Source organism: Centrocercus urophasianus, unplaced genomic scaffold (assembly GCF_019232065.1).
Source record: "Centrocercus urophasianus isolate 14NV4802_14NV808 unplaced genomic scaffold, USGS_Curo_1.0 seq_22, whole genome shotgun sequence".
Classification (NCBI taxonomy): Eukaryota; Metazoa; Chordata; class Aves; order Galliformes; family Phasianidae; genus Centrocercus; species Centrocercus urophasianus.
In genome coordinates this window covers 149,499-162,820 of record NW_024884778.1, presented here as the reverse complement: position 1 = coordinate 162,820, position 13,322 = coordinate 149,499, and the positions used below count along the sequence as shown (strand labels likewise).

Sequence of the window (13,322 nt, the reverse complement as noted above, 5' to 3'; positions counted from 1 at the left end):
TGGACTATGAACAACTCCAACTATGGAGTTGTTCTTCCTTCACTCACTTCTTGCCTTGGGGAAGCAACAGAGAATAAACTCTACATGACAGATGCTAGCCACAGTGTTTAAATTTGTTCAAATCTTTTACGCTAAAAAGAATTGAGAAAATGTGATTAAATGAATAAAAAACTGTAACAAAGTGAGATTAAGGTACTACTCAGAATTTCAGAATTAGTGAAGCCTTCAAACAATGTCCACATTAATTTATAGCTCAGTACATTCATTTTTTAAGCCCAGGTGTGGTTCCATAAGAATTCTTAGGGAGTTATTACATCCAGAAATGCAAAGCATCTAGGGTGAAGTGAATGCAATTCTTTATTGCACTCACTTCAGGAGGTTCACTGTGATACAACAGCAGTTCTGAAATCTACGGCATTAGCATTTGACTATATTGTAGGATACTGTAATGGAGAACAAGTCCTGACAGCTGGCCCAGAGAAATTCAGGAGTCAGTTAGGTTTTCTTGATGGATAGAGAGAAAGCAAACAAGGGTCAGGTGGCAGACTGGACAGTGACTACACAGTCTCATGCATCACAGCATTCGCTGCATGTGCATTAAAAGACTCAGTAAGAGGTTTTTGCAACAAGCAGCTCCTGCTATATCCAACCTGGAGCTACATATGCAAACCTATATACTGTCTAGATTGCTTTCAGACTGGAGAACAGCATAAGAATTATTTCCAACTCATATTTAGAGATTGTGAGGATTTTCAAATTGTGTCAGATCAAGACTTACTAATTCGTACTCAAAGTTTCCAAGCATAAACCTTAGCTATCCTACCATTTCTCAGTGGCCAAGAAATTCAATAAATCAACTGATGTATCACAAGTAGAATCTGACTCATTCACTCAGTGTGAAGATGAAACACATTCATATAGGAGATATTTTTAAATATCAGATTCTTAGCTTTCCTTGAGTTAATTTGCTTATATGACTTTGTATATATGAAAGTGTGTCAGCTGTGTAAACTTCTCTTTTTCCCATCTATCTTTTCTAAGAGCCACGCTTCAAAGGTCAAGAGGATTTTTTTTAAACTCAACTCAGCATACAGATCCTTTAAACTCAGGGAAAAAAATTCTAAGGCTAGCCCTAATCAAAGTAAAGGAAAAGCACAGCTGCTTCCAGTGGACTCCACTAGGCATTCGGTTAGGACAAATCAGGGGCTAAGACAGCTATTGGCTGGTTAAACGTGCAAATCTGGTATTAATTAAGATATTTAAAGTACTTTCCAGTATTCTTTAGATTCCTGGAAAGTCTGAACTCACTGCCTAAAATTAAAAAAAAAAAACACAGGAATTGTCCTCGCAGGAATCTTTGCTTTGAATTAAGGACTATCAGTTGCCCAGTCATTGCCTACTGATCAGCTCACATGCTCTGCACGTGAGGCGTGGGATGCCTCAAGTTCCCACAGAAATCCAAACAAGAAGGAAAATATATTCCATTTTTAGTATAACTGTTAAAAATACAGTGCAAATCTCCAGCCTCAGTGCAAATCTGGAACAAGTACACTGACAGCCATGACTATCCTCAAAATACAACAGTTTAATTGATATTAGAAAAAATTCATTTATATACAATTTCTGACACTTTTTCTCTAAGATATTAAGACAAAATTCAAGAGAAGGCATTCTCATGGAAGAAGGCTGAAGTAACAGCTTCCCCTGAAGCCACCCCAAAGAAACCCAAAGAACTGAAAACAAGGCTCTTACTGCATATTTTCTGTTCCATCACTTTAAGCTGAATGGGGTAAGGGGAAGAAGTTCTGCAAGATGATCACTTTCTGTTAAATTCATGTTAGTAATGAGTTACTTTGCAAACAACAACTGACTTCATTCCTTTTTAATCTTATTATGGGGTCTTACCATTGTCTGTACAGATGCAAAGTGGTGCCTGTCTTCGCCTATGCTCAGCATTTGTTACCAAACCATAGCTGGAATAGTGAAATTGCTACAAACCTGCAGCCAAAGAAAGATATCACTATGGAGATTTTCACTCCTTCTTTTATGCATTACAGAAGATGCCACAAACAAGTTTGCTCTGCAAGCCAGCAAGAGCCCACAAGTGAGATGAATCCTGCATTACTTCTGTATATGAGCAATCTTTATTTCCTAAATTTTATTCCCAAGTATTGTCATCAGCAAGGATGTGATGTTCCCAAGGAACCACTAGCCCTGTACCTGCATCTCCAGCATGTTTTTAGTAGTATTGTGTAGAAGAATATCCTAAAAAGACAGGTTAGAGAAGGAGTCTGATTTCCCATTACAGCATAATACTTTCTGAAACACAGCAGCAACATAGCTATGCTTTAATATCCACTGCTACATACTCCATGTTCTAGTAGGCTGCTTACAGAAATCTACGCCAAGAAAAAAGTAATTGTAAGACAGAAACTGTTCAGTTCCTTTCAGAATAAGAATCCACAGTATAAACTTATTTAAAGATAATCCATTATATTTTTCATTTTATTCTTTAGCTTGATAAACCATCTCTTTGCATTTACTCTCTAGTGCTCATGTGATAGAAGATACCTAAGCTTCTTCCCATAAAGAAAAAAAAACAAAAAAACAAACAAAAAAAAGCTTCCCTTTCTCTATGCTAGTTTACATAAAACCCAACACAATCTCCTTAGAGAATGGAAAAGCAGTAAGTTCTGTGAGTCCACTACGGATATAAGAAGGTCAGCAAATAATCAGTTTTAAAGCACATGGAAAACGCAGATCCCTGATATCAATGAAAAAAGAAAACACAAGAAAAGAAAGAAAAAAACCCAGCAACACACATCAACTACATCAACCACATTACCTCACAGCTATTTGCATAAGGGTCCAGAGGCAGTACAGTATAAGTACAGAGACACAAGCTATCCAAAGAGAACTTAGCAACGGTTCTATTGGATACTGCCTGCTTCTGTAGCAGAAGAGGAGCAACTTTGAAGCTCAGATGTGCAAACAGCTTTAAAGGCAGACGCATCCAGCAGAAGTCTAAAACTACAAACCAGGTAATCAAATAATTTCCTTTTTAGCTGATTCTAACTTTCCTTCTAAAGGTTGCTCTGAGACAAATAGCCTATGCAATAATCTCAGGGCTGCAATCGCCTGTTTAAAAAATGCACAGAACTTCACAACACTGTGCATTACAGTTCTTTATGCTTTATGTTAAGCTAAATGATTTGTATGGTAATATTAAAGATACATTCCATTCTGTTGAAGGAACCCCCCTTACTGGGAAATAAATCAGTGGTAAGTGCCTTAGAAATTCCAGCGTTTAGCTAGAAGAAATAGACAACACTTGCTATCTAGGCAAACAGTAATAGAGAATATGATGATTATTATGTGTCTGAAAAATGTGTGATGGTTTCCCAATGAAATAAATCTCTGTAGCTACACAGCACAGCTATCTTCTTAAGCAGAAGAAGATATATATATCTACAAGCAGCTGCTTCAAATGCACAGAAAGAGATATTTAAAAACTAACAGGCTAGTGAGACCAGGCTTTATCTGAAGGCAGAATGGAAGTGCTGTAAATCACAACATCATTTTAAAAAGAACCCATCGCAAAGGAATTGCCTGGTGGGCATTGCTAGTGCAAGTATACATCTGTGCACCTCATGCATGGCAACAGTTAATACAGTGTTTAAGAGGGAAATTATTTTTGCCTCTTTACAAAAGAAAAACAAAATCTCTGGGTTTCAAATCATCTGTACAACATGAAGTTAGATGTCTGAAGTGTTAATTTATACATACAAGAAAAAAAATGAACAAGCGCCTGGTTCCAATTATGAGGAATTTACATATTCTTGGAAGAATATAACAGAAAACAGGAGGGATCTTCATAAGACACTTCAGCCTACGTATCAGTGACAAATTTCTTTTTCAGTGTCTGGAATCATGGCCATTATTTCTAGATTTATTTAACTCCAACCTCCTCTCCCACTGTTCTCTCTCCCATGGAAGTTGCAGGAAATCAGAATGCCATCTATCCAGCTGCCAGTGCTACTCCTTTGCCTGACCTTGTCTGGTGTTTGCCTCAACGGCAAGCAGTCCCCTCCAGAAGTAAGTGAAAAAATGGGAAGAAGTTCCCTGGATGACATCCTGCAGAGATCTAGGAGCCACATGCTTCCATCTGTTGTCAAGAAAGTTGAGAAGAAAGAAGAGATGAATAAAGGTATATATAACATTGGAGACATCCCTATAGAAATATTGGTGCACTCCTTGGCTGAGATTATTAGTGTATTTATTTCACAGACTCTAATTGCGTAGATTCATTACTCTAACAAAGAGAAGGAAACGGGCACACAGTCTGTTGTAATACACTGCCACAGTTCTCAAAAGAGGCTTTCTTCTCTAAGATCTCCCAGCTTAAGCAGTACCACAGCATTACTAAGTAATCTGCTGTATGGAAAAAAAAAAAAGAAAAAAAAAAGGTAGAAGCCAGCCATGGTATCTGCCAATCTGGCAAGCACTTTTCTAGGGAAACCCTAAAAGGACTCATGGAAGACATTCCCCACTTTTAGACCTTGTACCTAATGAGGTAGGAGTGCTCCCATTCACCTATTGCCTCAACCTTCAAGCTTCCACACTCCAACAAAGATGGGCTTTACTGTGGCTGGGAATGTAGAGGCAGCATTAGTGTCACCTGATAGCTTGCAGATGCTCTTTTCTCACCAGTCACAGCACTGGAAGCAAATCAGGCTCAGTGGCAAGCAGCAGCACAGAGACCTTGAAGAGTGGGAAGAGGAGCTGGCCTCAAGTGGCCTTGGAAAGAGACTTCCTGCCTCTTCACATGAATGCTGAGAGTTTGTGACATCAAACTAAGATCTGAAATATTAAGCAGAGCTTAAGAATAAGAAAGAGATACCAATAGAGTTAGGATAGTCAGAAATAATGACTTTGCATTCAAATGTACACACTCCTGCTTCTACTCTTACCTCAGCCCCACCTTTTCTCCATCTCATGACGATGTCTAGCTTTTCCTGTGTACCCAGCTACTGCAGCTGATCTCTGCCAGCTGCCCCATATCTTCAGCTCACCTCGTTTCAAATCAACACACCAAACTTTGTTATTGCATGCATTCCCACTTTTTTGCAGCTAGTTCCTAACACATCAATCCATCCTTGGTAAAAATGTGTCAGAATTGTTTTGACAGAGGCCCTGCGGAGTGATCAAATTCAAGACCACTGTTAACAATGTAATTAAATGCGTATAACGAACAGCAGACTATGATCTGTACTCCACAGACCTTAGTACTCCACAGACTCACACTTCAAGTTCTTTAGTGAAGATTTATAGGGGTTAATTAACATTATTCTTCTCCTTGGACAGAACTAAATGTGCCTCTACCACAACGGCTTTCCAAAAGACAACATCCTGGAAAAAGATACATAAGCAACCTAGAGAAGAGACAGCATCCTGGAAAAAGAAATGCTGAAGAAGAGGCATCTTTTGGAGACATTCAGAAGAGACAGAATTTAGGGAAAACAGAAGTAGAAGGCTACCTTGCCAACTACCTGGAGCTGAAAAAGCGACAGCATCCTGGCAGAAGGTCACTGTGGGACCAGTCCACTGACATCTCTAGTTCACAGCTAACTTACTTAAATGAGTTATCCAGGAGGCAGCATCCAGGCAGAAGATATCTGATGTTTAAGCACCAGCATCCTAGCAAGAGAAGCTGGAATGATGAGCTAGACCTAGATGATCAAAACTGGGAGAAACACCAGCACTTTGGAAAAAGGGACAGGGATTCTGACAGCCCAGATCATGCAGGTCCCTGTGATCTTCAGCAGTCTGCCATTTGTAACAAAGGTAGCTTGTTACTTGACTTAGCAGAAAAATCTAGTAAAGAGAGGTTAGAAGAAAAACGTCAGCACCCAGGAAGGAGGTCAGCACGGGAGAACAAAACAGAGGAATGAGAAAGTAATTGTTTATCATTTGAATATGGTGAAGTAAAATGACAGAACAAAAAAAAAATGTTTATTCCCTTCTGGCTTCCTGCTGCTGACCTCCAAATCTATCTTTCAGTGAGTGAGTGTCCTCATCTAAACCAGTGGTTTTGTCACACACCTCAAGTAAAGGAACTGGGAAGCACTCAGCTGAATAGAATAGGTGAGTAGTGCGCTTTCACCTCCCTCACTCTGTGAAATTAAGAATACTCAGTTCCTTTATGGGCCTAGAGCCTAGAATATTCACGTTACCTGTGAACTACAACAAGCTCTTTAATATTCGTTCTGATGTTACTATACTAATTACATCATTTCCTTTCGTGTCAGTGAAATCAGTACATGATTGGGAAAAAAAAAAGGAACATATGCAAATGATTTCAAAATGAAACTGAAAAGCTTTTCAATTCTAAATGATACGTTAATGAGACCTCATGCATTACAATCTATCCAAACAATAAGAACTGAACAGATAAGGAGACTGCTCCAACTGCAACAGATAAGGTGACTGGCTTCATACTTTGACTTGGAATTGAAAAACAAAAATTTCATAGAGGAAGCTGCAGAGTGCAAAGGGTTACTGCATCCCAGAATAACTCAATCTCCCAGTTGTGAAGTCGGCTGTGTACACCTCACCTTAGAGCCTCCATCCTGATGTGTTAACATTTCAGTCATTCTCCTTGAAATATGTCTTCTCTTTAGATATGTAAAATGGAAACAAAAAGAAAATCCTTTCTTCTGTCAGGATTTCTGAGTTCTTCCCTCTCAAAGGAATGCTTTCCCTTCTGTGATGAGACTCACAAAAGTGTTTATTTGATATAAATGATTCAATAAACATAAAAAGTAAACTCCACATCCTTACTGGTTGTGCAAGTGTACTGTAGTAGAGAGAAAAAAACAATCCAAGCTAAGTCAAAATAAATAAATGAACACTAGGAGATACTTTTCTAGGTAGAAGCTTCTTGCATGCTGGTCAGCCCTTGTTTATTTGTAAGACTGGTTTGCTAGCAAACAAATATATTCCCTTTTAAAATCCACTACCTGTATGACACACAGGAACAGACAGCGGGGTTAAGCCCATAGACATTTTGCCATTCAGTTCATAAGGAACTTCAGTCGTTTGAGTCTGGTCTTGGCAGGCAAAACTGGTTAGAAGCAGACTTGTTTTGAACAAAAGAAGAAAGCTCAACTGATCCATGCTGCTCAAACCTTCTGAGTTCCATAACCTTTTGCAACTTAGTTATACAGCAAGTCATGCTAGCATGTAAATCACTGAAGAGGAAACCGAGAATTCAGTGTGATTGATTGTGACTGATTACTACGCGCACACATACATGTCTCTTAGAATTGTATAAACAATCATTTATTTGAAATTAAAATACCTCTATATGCATTTGCATGGTCTGCAAACACCAGTCTTCTGTGTTTTGTTCAAGGTCTCCGTTTCATAAAGATGTCATTACGTGAGGTACGTACCTCATGCACTGTACTAGCAGTAGAGGGAACAAAAATTACAGCTCTGATTTCCTGTTCACAAGCCTAAACATAAGATCTACTGATTTTTGCAACTAATGCATATTTACTGTGAATTGAGAGTTATTCACATTACTTTCCTGTACACTTGAATAGGTTACACCATGTCAGTATTTCACTAGAATGCTATTTTTTAAAGAACGAGCACGTTCTCTACTCACAGTGATCTCTCAATATCGTCAAAGCATGTGAAGTACCTCCAATGTTCTTTCTAAAACTGACTGCTTCCTCACTCTGTCTCAGAGCACTTCCTCAGCTACAGAAATCAGTGATGCCAGTGAGCTTAGCTACCTTGAAGAAAAATAATTAACCACATCAGCAAGCTTGACTGAAGTTAAATGCTCCCAGGCCGATCAATGCCCAGCATGGTCTATCGAACAATCTGTAACTCCAGAGATAATACATCGTTTGAGATATGACAGCTGGCAGACCTCTGCGTTGACAGGGGCTTTCTGATTAATGAACGCAAAACAAATCCTCAGAGGGGCGAGATGGGAGCACACTGTACTGCCTGAGTTTCTTCAGCATATTTTCACTGTAAGGTGCCTTCTAAAATGCTCAGGTTTCATTTCAAAAGGGAAGAAAAGATTCATCTGAAGAATACCATTTCATGTAAAATTTCCTGCAAGGAATGAATGCCTCTTAAATATCAAGAAAACTTGGTAGTACTACACAATACCATCAATACTTGCTAAAATACATATATATAAAATAAGGGGGAAAAAAACAGGAAAGAAATAATTACCAAGTGAGTAAATGGGCAATAGCAAAAATGCATACCAGCATAAAGATTGTACTTGCGAGACAAGGATGCTGTGGAATGGCTAAACAAAAGCCAGGGTTGAGGAAGGGAGAGAAGGGGGGGGACTGCCTCAGATCAAAGTTGCTATAGTGCAGCTGCAAACAGCTGGTTTGTCCTACTTGGTTTTGCTCATACAACCTGCCATCCTGAGCAAATCACATACAAAATTTATTACAATAAATCAATCATTTATTAAGAAGTGTGTTCTCTCACTGTGGTCAGTGAAAGCTAGCACAGATTATTTTATGCAAGTCTATTTTTTCCATTAGCTGTACTTTAGGCTCTGAGTGCTTCAGTGCATACAGAACTGCCAGGTTAGGCCAGAGGATCATCATCTGCTCAAAAGCTCTCACCCTGACAGTTTTGAAGAAACTGATTTTATTGGTTTAGAGCTTTTTTTTTTTTTCCCTCCCCAAAAGCAAAATCTAATCTGACAGCAATTTACTGTAAATCAGATTTATCATCACTTCATAGAATCATAATTATTATTACATCTACAATTTTTAAAATCTCCCTTGATTTGGAGCTTGTCTGGCTGGAATAACGTAAGCAGACAGACACTAGGAGAGCTCTGACCTATTTCAACCACTTTCCTGAAGTTTCACTACTGTAACAAAAGATCTTTGGAAAATGACAGAAACACTCCCAGGGATTCCTGGGCATATGTAAATAATCCCCATCCCAGCTATTGAGACACTGAGCAGTTGATTACAAAAGAACAGTAGAAGAGTCTTCAGAATGAGCTTTGTTTTCAAAAGGAGGGGAAAGTTGGAGCAAACGAACTGTGCAATTAACATTTCCTTCATTTTTAACTGCTCTGACCATTACTGTTCTATTCCCCTCCACACACTTTTGCTAAACTATTGTAATTAGCTCGTGCTGAGTGTTTCCAAGGGAACGTACCCTTTATTACTACTTTTAACGACTCTTACTTGGAGAAAGTTCAACAACAAACTTAACATCATAGCTGAAGCAGAGTCACTACTTGAATGGTAACTCAGCTAATGCTAACCTGCCAACTAAAATTTCCAGGTACCAGTCAGGGCACTGCTGTGAATGAAAACTACAAAAAAAGCAGTTGTAGCAATTGAACAGATCAATACAATGGGAAAGGCACTAACAACAAGGGCATGATGATGAAAGGACTAGCACAATGGAGAGGTGCTACAAAGGAAGGGAATTAGATTGCTCACCCGCATCAAAGGATTCTAGGATCGAAGTGGAAAGCTTCACCAACAAAGAATCTCCATGCAGACCCTTCCCCCGTGGAAGACAGCCCTTACTTGAGCTCGGAGAGAAGTGCAGCGAGGCTGTACCCCTTCCTGCCACACCGCTGAATTGTTTTCACCTGTGCTCCCAGGGCTGACTCAGTCCTTTCCCCAGGTGCTCAATCAAAGATTCACGCTGTGAGTCAACAGTTCCCATACAGCAGTCAAGTGGAGAAGCACAGCAAGTACAGCCTGAACACAGATATGACAAAAAAAGATATAGAGGGGAGCATACTTGTTTTTTGGAAATAGATGGACAGTATTCACTCAAGTGCTAAAGCCCCACTTTCAACAAGAAGAGAGTGAAGGCCCCACTCTTACAGGAAGGATTCATTCTTACAAGGAAGGATTCAGGCTGAACACAGAGGTCTCTGATAAAGATAGATGGAGAAGTTCCTTGAGAACACTGTGCTATCTACAGCTCCCTCACTGAGACAAAGCATGTCAGATACTAATCTCACGTGCTGATCTTAGCCAGAAGGTAAAGACAGCTCTCGAGTTCACTGCAGCCACTTTCATTTGAGCTGACACTAGTGAGCCAGACAAGAAAGCTGGCACAAGAAGTGCTTGGTGACATGAGTAGCACCTTCCTTTGCTACTCACAGGTAACAAAACATTGTGCCTTCCTCATGTTCACATGAAAAGATGGCAATCTGGTCTGAAAAAGGACAAAACTGGAAAACACACAAATACTCCCACAAAATGGGATGGAGGTAAACCAGGTATCAATTTGTCATACCAGAGGAATTTAGTTTATTGCCATCATTAATGGATATTCTACCTGAATGTAAATGAGTATGACTCAGTACAAACATTTTAATAGATAAAAGATATTATGGAAAATGTGAAATCATGAGAAGTAAAACAAAGGAAAGTGACCTTCTTTGAATAGGATATCTGAAATATGATTGTTTTAAAAAAATTTCCACAGAGAAATGTATGCTTCCACCATCGGTTCCCTTTTGACTCTGAAACCACTGCTGATGTGTAAGATGCCTGAAGGAACTATTGTAAAAAAAAAAAAAAAAAAAAAAAAAGAAGAGGGGGAGAAGGAGGAAGGCAGAAGAAAAAAAGATGACAAATAAAAAATAGAATCGGACTGTACAAAAAATTCTGAGAGACAAAGCAGCCAAGAAAAAAAAAACCAAGCACGCCACTAGGAGAAGCTCTTTGGCAGGTTGTATTGAAGAGGACATCAACAGCAGCCCTGCTGAAGAACCACAAATCATTCATTGTTAAGCAGCCTCTTCCTCTTGTGAAGCAAGCAGGTAGCAGTGAGGAGGTATTGCACTTACTGACTTCAGATGTGCTGCTCAAATGGGAATTGGCTCCTGAACAACTGTGTAGGCAGAACAGAACAGAGGCTGCCCAATATGGGCCTCCTCGAAATCTGAAATGGATCTCAGACATCATCTAGACGTTGCGGTGTACAGATCCTACAGTTACAACATTAAATAAAATGGGAATTCTGATGTTTCTGCTTCTCTTTATAATGTAGCTGCTCTGTTTAAAATGGTGCTATTCCACAAAACTCAATACCAGTAGGCCAGAATCTTTTGCTGTGTCAAGGGAAGAGATAAATCTGTATGGACAGCAGGCCTGCCAGTACTGAAGCAGTTAAAAGGCACATCAGGTAAATGGGGCTCAACAGTTAAGTCAGCTGCAGCTCTCACAAATCATCACGCTGTCAATTTTGATTGATGAGTCTGCAAACATAGGAAAATCATAGTTTTGGCATAGAAACATAACTCCTATAATCTCTTTGCAGACTAATTAAACAAGTACTCTTTCTATCAAAGTGTTTACTGTAAGACAAATCGAGTACACTGAATATATGAGGTTCATTAAAACTAACAGAGATTTGCAATCCTTTTATTTCTCTCAAAAAAAACCAACAACGAAAAAACCTACAGCAAAAATGTTAGTTTAGACCCATCTAATCAAAACTAACCAACCAAAAAAATTGTTTTCTCATACAAATGAAAATTAAATCATTTTGCATTACTGAAAATGTTTTGCACTACCCATTTCAATCTTAGAAGGTTTACTTTTTCTTTTTTTTCCAATTTATCATTAAATTACAAAATTGAATTTAGGCCAATTTCAAAACAGAACTTCCATTTAGATTGAGTAGTTGTTTAGTTCAGGGAATGCTTGGGAAGATGATTTTGTTTTTCTACTCTTTGCTTCTGCCTCAAAGGCTGTATTGAACTCAACATCATAAATTTTCAGATCAGGTAAACTTTTTTTTTTGTGTCAGTGAGTAAACCATATTTATGCAAAAATGCTTCACTACATTTCTTGAGAAGCAGACAGGCATTATAAAGAATTACCCCTGGTCTACATTTACCTCTCTTATGCTGTGATCAGATTCCATTATTTTACATTCCAGTTCCACTGAAGTTATTACAAGAAGTCAAAGCACATAAGAGAACCCAACTGAAATGTATTTCTAACAGGACTGCTCCATGGCTATAGGGCTGACACTTTCCATCTTTTCACTCTCCTCTTGGGTATTAGTAGCAATGGCCAAGTCAGCACCAGACCACGTCCTAACGTTCACCACTGTAGGTATTACAACAGCTCATTTATGCCAACACAAACCAAGGTTATTCCCTACCGCTTTCTCAACGATATACAAACCCAAATTTTGCTTTGGGAATGGATACCACTCAACACATCTCTACATCTGCTGTGCTAACTTTCTCTATTGCTTTCATAAATCTCTCTAAGAGACATCCTATGAGAGTTTCTCTAAAAGTGTCTCATACTTCCATAAAGATCCAAATCCTATTAGATGCAGTCACTTAATGGGAAGTGAATTCCTCAGAAAGTGCTAAAAATAATTTATATGCATAAATATGCAAATAGCATTTATGTTTCAAAGTGTTGAATGAAATTCCTTTTCAAGAATGACCTACGCAATACGGTGTTGTTATTCAAAACAATCAGTTTAGTGAAATTTAATCTCAAAGGCATAACATGCAAAAGAACACAATTAACAAACTAAAGACTCAGTGAAAGGTTTGATTTGTAATAAACATCTCAGCACATTACCTTTCTCATCACAACTCACTGCAGCCAGCCCTTGTTGCTGTGCTGTTTGAATTCAACATTAAGCTACTGGACTTTAATTGCTGTATTTACCACTTTAATGAGCTTTTAGAATTATCCTACTGAAAACAAGCAGTTACTGAAGCTACAGAGAAAAGCATATTAAAAAAAAAAAAAAAAAGTGTGCTCTTTGGTAGTCTCCCTCTTCTTTTTACCTGACTCTTACTACTTCTGAATGACAGACCAGGAGAGGGCTGAGCTTGCAGAGTCGTTGGGTCGCTGGCCTCGCAGCTTTCAGGCAGTGTTATCCTGAGTGCTGCAAAAGAAAAAAAAAAAAAAAGCAGATGGTTTAGTAGCACTGTGCGCTGTGAAATCCACTGCAAAGAGCCCCAGCAAGTCCTCGATCGTTCTCAGACAGACTTCTTGTGCCACCTAGTGACGAACGCTTCTTCCATTCTGCACATCTCTTTTCCTGCCCCCTCCTTACTCTCATATTAGCAAGCCCTACTTCTGATTAAATCAACAAAACACACACACACAACAAGAAGAAGAAAAATGAAATGCCTACAGCCACATCATCACAGGTCCTGCACCTAATTTTGTATTTTTAACTCATTTCCACTATCACTTTTCTCTACATACTTCCTCCCATCCAAGCCCAGATCTCACTGCCCTTTTCTATCTCTT

At 38.9% G+C, this 13,322-nt stretch overlaps 2 protein-coding genes across 5 annotated transcripts in view; one reads left to right on the top strand and one right to left on the bottom strand.

The window, feature by feature from the left end:
* Nucleotides 1-13,322, bottom strand: part of TMCC1 (transmembrane and coiled-coil domain family 1) — a 106,035-nt gene that overhangs the window by 89,970 nt on the left and 2,743 nt on the right. For 3 of the 4 annotated variants that reach the window (XM_042823878.1, XM_042823882.1, XM_042823883.1), the window contains exon 2: nucleotides 12,851-12,951. The gene's annotated coding sequence lies outside the window, so the exon portion shown is untranslated. Of the gene's footprint in view, nucleotides 1-9,506; nucleotides 9,525-12,850; nucleotides 12,952-13,322 lie in introns of those variants that run through there. The other variant, XM_042823879.1, reaches the window with a different exon arrangement.
* Nucleotides 4,012-5,951, top strand: TRH (thyrotropin releasing hormone). Its single transcript, XM_042823886.1, has 2 exons — nucleotides 4,012-4,207; nucleotides 5,365-5,951. The coding sequence occupies exons 1-2, from the start codon at nucleotides 4,012-4,014 to the stop codon at nucleotides 5,949-5,951; spliced, it is 783 nt and encodes a 260-aa protein (XP_042679820.1).